At 40.6% G+C, this 14,127-nt stretch overlaps 2 protein-coding genes across 4 annotated transcripts in view; one reads left to right on the top strand and one right to left on the bottom strand.

Moving 5' to 3' along the window:
* Positions 1–14,127, bottom strand: part of LOC117815097 (serine/threonine-protein kinase BRSK2) — a 194,449-nt gene that overhangs the window by 38,509 nt on the left and 141,813 nt on the right. For all 3 annotated transcript variants that reach the window (XM_034686792.1, XM_034686790.1, XM_034686791.1), the window contains exon 5: positions 1,405–1,521. In XM_034686792.1, the coding sequence (XP_034542683.1) occupies positions 1,405–1,521 (117 nt within the window). The remainder of the gene's footprint in view (positions 1–1,404; positions 1,522–14,127) is intronic.
* On the top strand, positions 4,040–5,382 carry LOC117815099 (vicilin-like seed storage protein At2g18540). Its single transcript, XM_034686793.1, has 2 exons — positions 4,040–4,900; positions 5,055–5,382. Exons 1-2 carry the CDS (start codon positions 4,285–4,287, stop codon positions 5,312–5,314), a joined length of 876 nt encoding a protein of 291 aa, XP_034542684.1. The 5' UTR covers positions 4,040–4,284; the 3' UTR covers positions 5,315–5,382.

A 14,127-nucleotide genomic window follows, 5' to 3' on the forward strand; every position in this document is an offset into this window, starting at 1 on the left:
CAACACTTTTGACTGCTGTGTGAGTGCATGCACAGGCTTTAATATGAATGTGTGTGTGAGTTACAGAGAGAGAGAGACAGAGGCAGACACAGACAGACAGAGAGACAACCAAACAAGCATGGGACAAAGGGTCCAGGAGGTCAGGGATGAACGGAGCTTTGCCAGCGCTGTGTGTGTATGTATGTTTGTGGGATTGCGTGTTTGTGATGGTGTAATTTCAGTTGCCTCTGATTTGGAGGTATAATCTGGACAGAATCAGGCCTGAGCTTGGGACAGATGTCAGAGTGCCTCTCTATCTCAAAGCCCAGCACGCAGTAACCAGAAAGCAAATATACTCCGCAAGACATCCTAATCAACAAGCCCAATGGCCTATTAAGACAATCAGGTTTTAAGACTTTTGAGGGACTTGTTCTACTGAAAAGAGAACTTTCTCAATCCACAGAAAAACAAACACTGAGACACATTCATGTATATGTGGCTATCACCACTGTATTATCTGCTTATAATTGCCATATTGTTCACTTCTATCATGTGCTATATATGTTGTATGTCATTTCTGAAGGCCTATAGCTTTAGTGGAAATATATTTTTTTCTACAGATGTCATTAGGTGGAGAAAGTCAAAGAAAAAAAATCAATCAATCAATTAAACTCGAGGTTAGCATTGTGTACAGCTGTTGAGCTTGTCTGATTCTATGTTGACATATTCTTTCAGAGTACATTTCATATAAGAGGGAAATGAAACTCAATGGAGAGCACCTTTCTGTGCGCTAGTAAAATCCTTGTGATAACCCACGCTGTCTCTGAGTTTATGAACCTAGTAGTTAAAAGTAAACCATCATCAACTGTGCAGCTCCTTTTATTGACAGATGTGACCCTGCACTGCCATCACTACACTTCAGGGTTAAATAAAAACACTTCCACAGTATGAATGACCACACTCCCAAGACTTTGAAAGTGACTTTTCTTTCAAGCGGATTCATTACACTGGTTGGGGGATTGATGGGCCTGGCGTGGTCGTGACTGCCGGATCATAAAACCCAGCAGCCTCAGATACGAGGAGATGGAGAGCTGTAATGTGTGGCCATGGCCCTGGCCCCTGCTCACAGCCAGATAGCATTCCCTGTGAGAGGCACTGGCCGAGATCAGCTCTGCACGATAACGTCGACTTTGAGAACACGGCACCTGGCAGAGGGCTTGATAGCTCCACTCATCATTCTCCCCTGCTTGTCCACTCTCCTCTCTGTTTCTCTCTATACCGCATCGTCAACTCCAAGTGCGTTCCAACTATGACCTGCTTTTACCTTCAGGACATTCTTTGAAACATCCAAATCTCACCTGCGGAGGATGTAAGTCAGACACTGCATTCAAAATCATGCATCATGATGTTTTCTATATGACTTACCCACAGCTGGTTTCAAGGAGACTGTCTCCAACCTGTAGGGAGGCCATGCCAAAGTCTGCTATCCTGATGTTGTTCTTTTCATCTAGCAACAGGTTCTCTGGCTTCAGATCCCTGTGGCTAGAAGGGAGAGACAGAAAAATAAAACATAGTATGAAACACAAAAAGAGCTCATCAGAAGTCATATGATGCAAAAAGAAGCAAAAGATGTGTAGGAATGTCTTCCAAACACCTGTGGATCAAGCTCAGACCCACACTCCTGCCCTCTTCTGAACAACACAGCTTCCTAACCTGTTACAAAGCACCCTCCACCCCCCTGCAACACCCCCCTCTTTGATCTGATCCTGCTGAAACTAAAGGGGCTCCCACCTCAGCACCGGGCCGGGATGAGGTGTGACAGCCCCCTGCTGTGTCCTTTTCTCCTTCTGTTTCCCTCTCCTGTCTCTCATCTGCCAGACAGCCACCAGCAAACAGGCTGAGTAAAAGGGTGTCGAGGGGGGAGCCAGACGCAGAGGTGTTCATTAGCTGCCATTCATTACTGCTAAACACAGCGAGGGGGAGAATATCCAGCGGACATCATCTCCTTTCTTAGAAGCAGCCACTGAGAGGAGGATCTCTCTAAAATCACGTTCCCTGTTGCTGTGTCAGAGGTTAAAATCTCAATTTTGTTGAGTGACTGTTCAAAAGCGGGGTGTTAGTGTTTTAGCATGCATTTAACATCTCTTTAACATCTTGGGGTCGAATGTTGTATTACATCACACTGTGATATTCTTTTGAGAGAAGCAGCACAGACATCACACAGTTATATTTCTGCCTATCCATCTTTCTTTTCTTCATTCTCATGGTTATACTTTCTTACCGCCCTCTATGCTTTTTAATCAGGGCCAGAGTTATAGAGCCAAGGGCCTGTCAGGATGTCATGAACTGGACTTTCATCTTTTTTTTAGACTAATGATAGAAAGGGGAGAGGAACAATAGCTGCATGAGTCTGCCTTTGAAGAATGCCTCATCACAATGGACGTTTAACCTTAGATGACATCAGCTGCTGTACAACTCGTTTTCTGTCCTGAGAGATTAGCTGTCAGCTGGTTCGCTATCACACTGGCAGGCTCTGTGATCCCTGCTATAATTGAAATAAAACACAGATAGCATCTAAAACAGTTCTCCCCAGGCTAAAAAAAACCTTTAGTCAAGTCACACAACCATCATTTGGCAGGGATGTCAGTAGCCTGAGAGTTAGTCTTTTAACCAAGACTGTCAAAGCACAGGAGGAAGGAACAAACATTTAGCTAACAGCTCAGGGGCCACCAGTGGCAGACTGTGGTTTTACTGGGCACCACAGAGGAAAGTGTGTCCCCATCTATTCAACTGTGCAAATGTTTTATAGCAGGCTTTTTCAACTAGCAAACTGCCGCCTGGATGTAGTCCTTTTCTATTTTTATGGCCCGCAAGAGGCTGCCTACTAGCTGCTCTGTCTGTGATTCAAGGCATATAGTTGTACAACTCGGTGGGCTGTGCATTCATCTGAACTATAGATCATATCACACATTGCACTTTATTTGCAAATTAGTTGCAGTTTTAAATTATTGATTGTTTCTACATACTGTCTATATATATATGCTCCATGCTGTTGAGTTGTGCTATTTATTTTGACATGTGCTGCTGACCTCTTGGCCAGGTTGCCCTTGTAAAAGAGGTCTTGATCTCAATAGGTCTCATCTGGTTAAATAAAGGTTAAATAAAAAAAATAAAATAAAATATTATCTGAACCAACAGCACAGTAAACAACTCCTACATGTGCTGTGATTGGCTGGAGCAAGATTGCATTGAAACGGCAGCCTTCATTTGCTCATTGAAGCATCATTTTTAACTCTGCACTCGTGTTTCAATAACATTAGCCACATTAGGCTAATCAAATTACCCAATGTATTTTTGTTTATTAAAGATTTCAATTGAAACAAATAAGTGTATCCTATCATTACTGGACTTTTTTTTTTTAACTGTAAGTGTAGCAGCTTTGTGTATCCATGAATTTACATATTCTGTGTGGCCCACAAAAGTGGTTTCTATGGTGGCTCTGAAGGGTAAAGTACAAAACACAACAGTATTTCAAAAAACACAACAAAGCTTCAGAAAATGGTAAAGGTAGGGACAGCCCTTCTTGTTTCTGATTGGACATAACCCAACAGTTTCCTGTTTCTATGATGTGTTACTCAGCTGGGTTGAAAAGAGTGGCAGAGGAGATGGAAATATTAATCACTATATCAGCCCATAGCATGGGTGGCAACATTGTTACAAAACCAGCAGAGGTTAGCTGTATGGCTGAGTCAACTAGAGCAACAGATGTTATGTATGTTATTGGAGGATTTGTTACATATACTTTTTTTTATATATTCATACATTTGTATGGGATTAGATCAAGGGTGTAGATGCCTGCTTTTGGCCCACAGGTTGCATAATGAAGAGGTATGCCATGGTTCTACAGGACTTGAAAATGTAAACAAAGGTTTATGTTTATCTGTTCAACAGCTGGTGAGATATTTCAGAGTAGTCCAAAGTGATTCATCAATGATAAACTAATATTTTTACTCCCAGTACCACACTGCCAACAGGGCTAAAAACATGTGTGGCCAAAAGTTCATAAAAAAACATTTTTCCATAGAATACTGATCATAGTTGTGATGTTCCGAGTTAACAGTGGTAGTTGTGATGCATGAATGGAGTTCCATCAGAAGTTAGACTATAGTCCCCAGTTTGTGAGGATCATTTCACACAAACCTTTTGAAGAGATTGCATCTCAGTCAGCCAGAGACAGAAATTATCTAAACCGACCGACACAAGTACAGTTTACCAACTGATACTAACTCAGAACAACCAGCAACCATGTTTGCAAACCAAAACAGTTCCCTCATCGCTCAAATGGAGCTTGTTAAGAGCTTCATGAAACTGACTCCAGAGGAGAGGAAGAAGGAGGTCAGGAGAAGGATGTATGAGGAGCTGAGAGCTGTGGAGATGGAGCGCAGAGAGCGCGCCATGAACCAGCTCAAGATGGAAAGAGAGGAAAGAGAAGAACAGGAAGAAATGGTGAGAAGACAGAGAAAAAAGTATCTGGAAGAGAGGAAGATACAGGAGGCCAAACAGAGAGAGGAGGAGGAGGGAAAGGCCAATGAACTGAAGGCCCTGCAGAAAGCAGAACAAGAGAAGCTGATGCAGGTAGAGGAGGAGCCAGGCAAAAGGCCCAGGTACACAACCTGTGCTCTGAAAGAGGAGCAACAGGAGAGGCAGGAGGAGGCTGAGCTTTACCGCCCACAGAGGGTGAGAGACAGAGCCAGCCATGATCGCCTGATCCCTGACCTGAAGGCTCCCAAACATCAGGGTAAAAAGAAAACCCTGATGAATAACTGGGTTGGAGAGCCAAAGATAGACAGCAAGCCTGTCAAAGAGAAGCCCGACCCAGTCAACTCCACCATTGCTGCAAAGAAGGCCCCGCAGTCTGAAGGTTTTTATCATTTTCTTATTTTGTTGTATGTGATTCTGATTTTCAAAATATGTCTGTATTTATTTTAATTTCACTCTATATTTAACTTTGTATGGGTCCTTTTTTAATTTTTCCTGTGACTAAAACTGAAAATGTTATCTTCCTTTGACTTTAGAAAAAAAAGACAAGCAATCACCCAAACCTAAAGAGCCCAAGCAGTGGCTGCCAGACATACTGAAGGTCCAGTACTGGATGGGCAGATACCAGGACCATAAAGAGCAAAAGGATGAGAAGAGGAAGCAGAAGGCTGAGGAGCAGTATGCTCGATGGACTGCCTTCAAAACGAGCAGAGCCAGCCATGCTTTTCGGCAGAATGACTCCTACACTGGAGGATTTGCTGCAAACCGAAACAGCATCCTTAAATCTGTATTTTAATGTTCTTCTTTACTTTGTTTCTGTGTTGTCTCTTGTTTATGCACAATAAAATTGTGGTGCAGTGAAAACATTCACGGTCCTGATTATAGTCTTACATAAAAAGATGATTAAAATGTGTTTACATGTATTAAAGTGAAACTATTTCACAAACTTTTGAGTTTGTGACCTTTAGTCACCAGACAAGAGTTACAGCAATGCTGGTTTCAATGTGAGGATACATTTAGCCCAAAAAGAGCTTGCAGTTAAATGTTAACTTCAGTTAGCTAGCTGGTTTACATTTAGCAGGTTTAAAGTGTATTGTGTTCACGTACTTTTTATTTATTTAAAAGGACTAAAAGTGAAATAAAGTTGAAGTGAAAGTCACCTCAATTTATTATTGATCAGCCATCATGAGGAATCCAAATGGATGAATAAAAATGTCACAGTAGTTATCAATGATATTTCACGCTTCTTACTCAGCAGAAAGGATTAAAAGGTTTTTCAGGAACTTACGGTGGCCCTGAAGGGCAAATCACCTGTAATTCTGAACCTACCAGTAAGTTGTTCTCTGTGACAGAAATACAAAAGTTCCCCTAATTGGGAGTCTATTTTTACTCCCTCATATTGCCCATGTCCCAATCATAATAAGGGACACGGCCGCAAATTGATGCACAGCAGCAGCGTCTGATGTGGGAAAGTGTGAAGCGATGAAGTTCTCCTACAAACTTTTGACTTTTTTTCTCACAAATTTAGGACTTTAAAATCTCACTAATTTGCGACTTCATAATCTGACAAATATGGTACTTTACTCTCTCAATTTTGTGACTTTAACCATGGCATATTACTCTTCTCCTCTGGCTCTTTTTTTTTTTAATGGCCCTAATACCTAATCATATTTATTTGTTCCCTAATAAGTACATTTATAAGTGAAATGTAGTGTATATATGGTAGGAGTATCACATTACATGTCTATACTTCGTTGAAATATTCCTTTATTATTTCCATCTGCTAGAAAGGAAAAGACGTTGAGCTGTTTGGTTCTGTCCAATCAGTAAAAAAAAGTGTTGTTGTCTTTGTGCAATGTTGATGTGTTTTGCCCTTCATGGAATTCGTAGGTTTCCATTTTTGGCCCACTTGCTATTGAAGATAAATAACCCAGTATAATAGGAAATTGTTGGTCTTCAACATGTCTAATTTAATAGTGTGCAATAAATAACGGACCTCCCAGGGAAAAAAAACAGGGTTTTAGATGGCTCAAAGTTTTTATCACTTTTAACTAGAGGTTAAAAAATGACGGGTAGTCAAATTATAATACAGTCAAGGCCTGAGGTGAATTAAATATTATGGTGAAACAGCAGTGGCAATGTCAAAGCTAAATAGTGGTGAAGAGAGTGTAAAACACTGTTTCATTTTGGCATATACATTGATACAACAAACAAATCTCAGAACCCTAGTTTCAAAAGAATCATCGGTACTTAAAATTGCATAGTAACTTAACCTGGAAGACCAATAAACATGTTATAAACATTGCATGATCTTAGGCCTGTCTTTCACAGTAGAGTTTTAATACAAACAGCCAAACTTAAGACCAATCCAGGAGAAAAAAAGAAGGCAACAGTGTATCTATCCAACAACAGCATCAGGGGGACAAATTGCATCTGGATGCTTTATTGGTTGTCAGGACCGCGGTATCAGTAATAGGACATTAAACTGCCTCACTGACGCAGTGTAACTGATTACACTGTAATCTTGCTCACGCAGCAGGCCGTGCAACAGGGATATCTCTGTGTTGCACTCATATGTCATACAGGAGGATATGCTGGTAAACGAATTGAACAGCTGCAATGAGCTTGAACATAACTGCAGTTTTTCTTTTCAGAAATGTGGAAGTTGAGCACTGCTAGCCTGCCGGCAAGTCTCAGAGGAGTATCTTCTTAAAATACTCTAAATGCAGATTATTCTGTGCAGGGCATGAAATAATATACATGTTACAGTCCTACACTTGGCCCATATAGAACTCAGAATATAAAAAGGACAGGAATAGAACAGAAAAGGAAAAAACAATTCAAGACTAACTATTGCCATCCATCATGTGAACATATAACGTTTCACATACCACATCTCTACCATGATCTATGTTGCATGCCTTGCAGTACAACATGCATGAAGTTGATTACGCTGTTCAGTGTAATTTACTGGGCACATGTGCGTGTCTTCATGCTGTCTGAGCAAGGTTTACACCCCAGTGGGGCTGTTAGACATGATTCTTGCAATCTAACACCATGCTCTTAATTGCCTGTGATCATTTGCACGCACCATGCTGATATGTTCTGTTTTACACAAGGTTGTAATGGGTCTTTCCTCTCGGGGCTCGCATCCCAGTAATATCCCAGACATGTTTATGGTGATGTGAAGTTTTGTTAGTGAATTCCCCAGCTTAAGGGAAAATACAGTTTTCCTTTTGTGACATATTTGACTTACACACTGTTTAATACTGCCTCTTGTTAAGCTTGTGTTATCACACCAAGATATGTGGCGCTAATTAGCAGAACAAGAACTCTTGAAACTAAAACTAATGGCTCAAATGTGTCCTTTTTATCATGCCTGGAAAAGTGCCACCTGTTTTGGCATTTTCATGAGGTACTTTGCCAGTGCTACAATTGTTAGCTGGAGTAGGGTTTTAAACCATTGTTGCATGTTGAATTGTAGCCATTTAGCCTCTAGCACACCTCTGTGTCATCCTCCTCTTCCTATCTTTTCTTTTTCCTCTCAAACTTTTTTAGGCTTTGGTTGACCCAATTAGAGAGAGACCAAGCACACTGGTAAAAATGCTTGAGGCTAATCTTCTATCGCATTAGCAAAAGAGGAAAATATTCTGACTGCTGACTTAGATGTGGTAGGCAAAGTTGTTCATTAGCCAGTGGGGTTAATTGTGTTGTAAGAGAAAAGATAAGAGAAAGACAAAGTTGTCCTATTTTCCCTTGTTTTTGCTATCTCAGGAAATTGGTCTGCTTTTGCATTTTGCTCGAAGCAAGTAGGTGACCGCGGTTAAAATTTCATGACTATTTTATGCTGCAGTCTTTGCCTGCTTCATGCCAGTAGAAGAACTGTTAAAATAAAATGTAATGTTCAGCATTTGGAACATTACTTGTAAAAGGTACAGATACAATGCAAGACCAAGTGGGTCCAGGAACACTTCAACATACATAAAATAGTTTTATTCGTCCTTTTTATAAACGTTACATTTTTTTTTTTTTTTGAATGAGTGATAGCCTTCACATAAGGGCTGGAATCAACCTTATTTGCTATTCTTTGAATGTATTTATTCTTTGCTATTTTACAATAAATTCCCCTTAGCAGTGTTGAATAGAAAGAAAATGCTACAGATGGAATGTAGATAGACTAAACCACCACTAGTCCTTGCTTATTATTCCTATTATTGCCTGAAGGATTTCCTTTGTGAATTGTCAATGAAAGACAAATTTTAGATACATCCATAACCAAAGTTCCTCACGTCATACAACTCCTGGATGTTCATATGAACAGCTACAGTAAAGTACCGTGTTCCTCTGTACAATGGTTCCCTACACATTTCAGTGCTCTCCTGTCATGTATTTTGCATTTAAACTGGATCAGAATTGAGATGAAAGCACACAGCTATTCTGCCTTTCGCACAGAAGATTTGCCTCTCAAGGGATGGTAAACACAGCGTTTCTTGTGCCATCTGGATCATTCTTATCTATTCCTCTGGGGTTTTGAGCAACACTTGGGAAATAATGCAATGTTGCATGTAATGCAGTGACAAAAAAATGGGATTAAAATGATGGCTAGTTCTGGAATAAACAAACTGTTTGCTTTGCCAAATCTTTTCTGTGCAACCCAGCGTTTGTTCTTAATCCAGAGGAGTTTGACGGAGGGAAGATGGGATGAGCAGCGGACCTTTAAGGCAGAATAAACAGACACGCTGTCAGAAAAGCATTGGAGTGAAGGGGTAGCATTGGTGTAAAAAATTCATAGCAACATCAGGCATCTAATAAAGACAACCATGGTGGTGTATAATGTATCTTCATGTAATCGTCCACTGTGTTTAAAACAGTTTAAAACTAGGGAAGTAAATACTGTCTGTCATCATCCACATAACATACGTTCATGGGTGATCCGACAACAAGTGGACAGCTCTAAGTACGATCATTCACAGTGAGTATCATGCGTCTCCAAATGCATCTCCAGTTCTACAGTGACAAGAGACATAGAGATCATGCTTTAAAGTGGGCTGGACATGAAATATAGGACAGGTCACGTGCCTTATTGAGTGGGTGACAGAGGTGCACAAACACACAGAAAGACCCATGTTTAATCTGATCATCTACTTTAGAAATTAAATGTATCTTCCCTGTTTATTTAAAGGTCTGATCAACTTTTCTTTGATCTGACTCTCGTTGTCTCAACCTCTGTCCTTGTCAATACAGGATCGCCCTGTATCCAAAATGAAATGCACTTTCACTCACTGAATAAATATGGAAATCCTAAATCTTTAGTCTCATGCAAATTCCACTGTAAAACCTAAACTACATGCACATCTTGGAATAGCATAAGTAAATTGAAAGAAAAAAAAAAGGGAATAATATCTAATCAGTCATATATGAGAAGCAAGTGGTGTGTTAAATGATCATTATTGTTGCCCTTAATCAATCTCAATATTTTTTTTATTTACATAGTGCCAATTCACAACAAATGTTATCTCATCTCTTAATGTGGCCCAGGATATATGAGTGTACACACTAACAGGCTTATGTGGTCAAATCTGGCTTGAGTGATCAGATCGTAATCCATTCCTCGGAAGCATTGAGGTCCTGCACTTAAGGCTTTCCACTTGCAATCTGACCCCTCAGGACAGATGATGATACCCGGTGTAAACAGCCTCATTGTTTATGTCGTTACTGCCCCTCCTAATTCATGTTAAGCTTTGCTCTTTTGTACAACACCTCACCCTCCCACCATCTTACTGTTTTTGTTCTCTCCCCTTCTGCTCCATTTTCCTTTCCAATTTCACCCATCCTATTTCCTTATTCCACCTCCTCTCAATATAATCTTCCCTCTTTTCTCCCAGTTCCACTTAAATGCTTTGACTGGCTCTCCGGGAGAGGGTGATATCGAGGGAAAAAAACAAGAAAGAAAGAGAGAAAAAGATTCCATGCTGTGCCTTTTATTGGCCATCAACTGTAATGATGATAGGCTATAACTATAGTCTTTCCGCAGGATGGCAGGCAGACACACTGTCATCAGGGGAAACTCTGCTATGAATATCAACCAGGCCACAAACAACTAAAGGGCATGAGTTGCTATTGATACAGAGACACACTTACAGAGAGTGTAACATGACAAATATCCTGAGGTGAATTGCTGGCTCAAAAAGGGGTAAAGGTGACAATCAGAGTAGTTAAATAGATGTCCAGCCTCCATTCCATTTCAATGTTGGCAAAAAGCCAGCAAGTGTTTTTTCATCCACTAATTTAGGATATTCTACAGAGTTGGGTCCACTGAGGTAAACTGCTCATGGCACTTTTCTGTACTGGTACTGTTAAACAGCTGCAGAGGAACTGCAACTCTTTTGCACACTGTTTTTATCGATGCACCAACTTTTCAATCAATCTCATCCCAGCGAGGGATTCCCAATCCAATTTTTATTATGGGCATAAAAAAAACTGCTAACGCAAACAGGTTGATGACAATAAGTGAATGATTGGTTCTGCATTTTCAACAGGAAAAAAGTAACAAAATCACTAATGTTTGTTTGGCAGGAGAAAATCTAAATTTTACAAAGTTTTATCAATCAGTACATCAAAAAACATGATGTGTCAATTATTTAATTTCCTAATTTTTTTGATTTCCCTCTGGTGTTTTTTTCTTTTGCATAAAAATTTACTGATCCATGATAAAATAACATGAGCCTTGCAAATTTCATGTTCTGAGTCAGGCTTTAATGCCCCATGTGGAGCAATACTCAGGCGATGGCACAGACAAATGCAGGGGATCTCTCAGCCTCTGGAAGAGATTAATTTTGCAGGTAATGACAAAGGGAGTGTGGGAGAAACAGAATTAGAGCAGGAGAGGTGGATATGGATGATGTGCATGATTATGCCTGTGCGTGGGTTTGATGTGACTCCTAGACCAGGTGTTTGTTTGTGTGTGTGTAGGTGGTGGTAATAATGTGCACATCAGTGTCATGGATGAGAACGTGTCTGTGTGACTGTGAGGGAGCCTGTGTGATGAGCTTAAAGCGCAGAGTTTTAATGCCAAGTTGCGGTAGCATTCTCTGCCTTACTTGGTGGGATGCTTGTAGTCACTTAATGTGACAGATCGTCTTTATCTCCTCCACACACACAGTCGCTTTGTATTAAACACAGACAATGGGTTGTTGCCAGGGTGAGGCACTAGAGTCATTACTAAACAGAAAGAAGAGGGGTGACAAAGACGACAGAGTGGGTTGCGGTCAGGGTGAAATTGTGCTTCTTCTTCTTCTGAAGATGGTTTGTAAGCGTGCCCGTGCAAACATATCTCTGTGAGTGTGACAGGGGTGGGTGGACAAAATGACTGGGGTGTGATACTGGGGTGGGTTTGGTGTCATGCCTGGCTAATTCAAACTGTGATTATGGTTATAGTCTAGAAAGATAGATCTATATGTTTAGATTGCTGACACAAGGTGTATCAAAAGAAATCAGAATGTGCTGTTCCTTTAAAAACAGTAGAGTTGAATTGTAGTTAACAGGTAAAGCAAACTACTGAGGAATGCAATCTGAAACTATAATCTATAATTTGCTGTGTATGTGAACTCTGCATCAGTCTGTTAACATAGTTTAAAAAAGCAGGATAAAAAGCACACAAGCAGCTTGTCAACTGTTCAAGGAAAACACACTTTCCTCTTCTCGATCAATCTGTGTCTCTGTTGACTGTTTGCAGCTATGGCAGGCTCTCTGGAGAGTCTACACTGTGTAGCAGATGTGTGTTTTATTGAATGTCAAAAACTGACAAGATTCAGCAGAGGCTGTTGTTGGGATTCCCTCTCAGGTAAATGTGGGCGTAAAAATCTGAAATATTATACAAAATCTTTGACACATCTACTTTGCTATGCTATCCTTGAGCTCAGAAATGAATGCAAAGCAGCTGGAGCAGAACAGCTGGCCCTGACCTTTGACCTCCCTGCAGAGAGAGTGAAAGAGAAATTTCACAAAGATCAATAGTATGTCATCATTATGTGGATGCTGCCCTCATTATAGTTTTTAACCAGTCTGTCAGTATCTTTCACTATCTGAATCATACGTCTGCAGAGCTCATATTTGGAGAATTAAATAATATCCCAACACAAGACATGTGTTAGTGAGGAGGATGGAGAGGAATCGTTGGTATTAAAGATTTCCCTCACTGCCTCAGCATTCATTATGCATACTCTGCCAATGATTCCTTTTCCCATGTCTGTTTTTATTCTCCTCTTTCCCATCTTTGCCTCATCTCCCTTGTCAGCCATCCTTGTGTGCTTCACTTTGTCCTTTTCACTTCCTCTGCATAAAAAGTAAACTCTGCGTAAATTAGAGCATGATCTGAATCAGGCAGGGGAAACACTGAGTCATAAACAGCCCTCTACGTTCTTTCATTCATATCCAGACTCATCCTTCTGGCTCGAGAGAGATATTTGGGGATGGGGCGTGGGCGGAGGACGGAAGAAGCATGAGGCGATGAAAAGAGGTGAAAATGGGGGGTATGCAGGAAAAAAAGAAGGTGGCTGAGGAGCATGTGTTTACCCCCCTCTGCAACGTGAATCACACAGAAAAGGCAGCACTTCTAATGGCCTGTTCAGGTCCCTGCGCAGACAAGTAGAAATGGAACAAATGATTGCAGAAAGGCTTTTTTTATTGAGGGGATGCTGGGATCTCATTAGCAGGAATGGAAAGGAGGTGGGAAAGGCTGCGTCTGTCTGTCTGTTTGCTCCTAATTGAGGTTGGAAGGAGGGCGAGAGGGAGCAGCAACACTCCCAAATAATCCTCCTCATGATAAATTTACAAGGCATCATTTTCCACGAGTGTTAGCGAGGGGATTTGGGGCGCAAAGACGTAGAGACAGCAGCAAAGTAAAACAGGAAGGGAGAGATAAATCTGCAAGTGATTCTTCCTACAAGAGAGCTGTGATAATCTATGTATGTGCTTTCACTTAATGTCAGTCCCAGATGCTTTCTCCTAATTGGCCTAATCTGTTCTTCGCACTGTCAGTTATTTACACAGACTGATAAAAGACTTCTAGTTTTCATTCCCTGAGGATGGACAGTTTTGTTCTATTTGTGGTACAAGAGTCAGCATCTGTTTTCTCTTATGCTCTCTGAAAATGTAAGATGAAACCTGTCAACCACTTGTTGACAAAGGTTCAAATAATGATGTAAACTCCAGCACATTATCCCAAGATAATTAGTTAAGTAATGAAGTAATTCTAAGGTGCAGTAGCTCATTGTGTGTATAACAGCTTTGAGCAGCTCTATTATTAAATAGCAGCAGCAAAAAATGGTGATTAGTTCTCCTATAAACTATAGTGTGCAAAAAAACAAAGCATATCTAATCACAGAAATTAAACCGTACCCAATCATTCCATGACAAATCACATTATTTCATTGCTTTTAATTGCCCACGCAACATTATGCAAATCTATCTCAAAGGCATTTAGTGAAAAAACACCAGGTCCAAAGGAATTTATCACTATTTTACTGTTTTAATTGCCCCTGTTTCCCCTTCTGTCATCAGCATGCAGCTATGCCAGCAGCAGGCAAAGTTTTTATAAGTTATAAGTCA

Source organism: Notolabrus celidotus, chromosome 6 (assembly GCF_009762535.1).
Source record: "Notolabrus celidotus isolate fNotCel1 chromosome 6, fNotCel1.pri, whole genome shotgun sequence".
Lineage (NCBI taxonomy): Eukaryota > Metazoa > Chordata > Actinopteri > Labriformes > Labridae > Notolabrus > Notolabrus celidotus.

Excerpts from the sequence above, each read along its gene's own strand:
- LOC117815099 (XM_034686793.1), top strand. The coding sequence starts at position 4,285 with ATGTTTGCAAACCAAAACAGTTCCCTCATCGCTCAAATGGAGCTTGTT. Across the intron at positions 4,901-5,054 it reads GAAGGCCCCGCAGTCTGAAG|AAAAAAAAGACAAGCAATCA; the intron begins GTTTTTATCATT and ends CTTTGACTTTAG.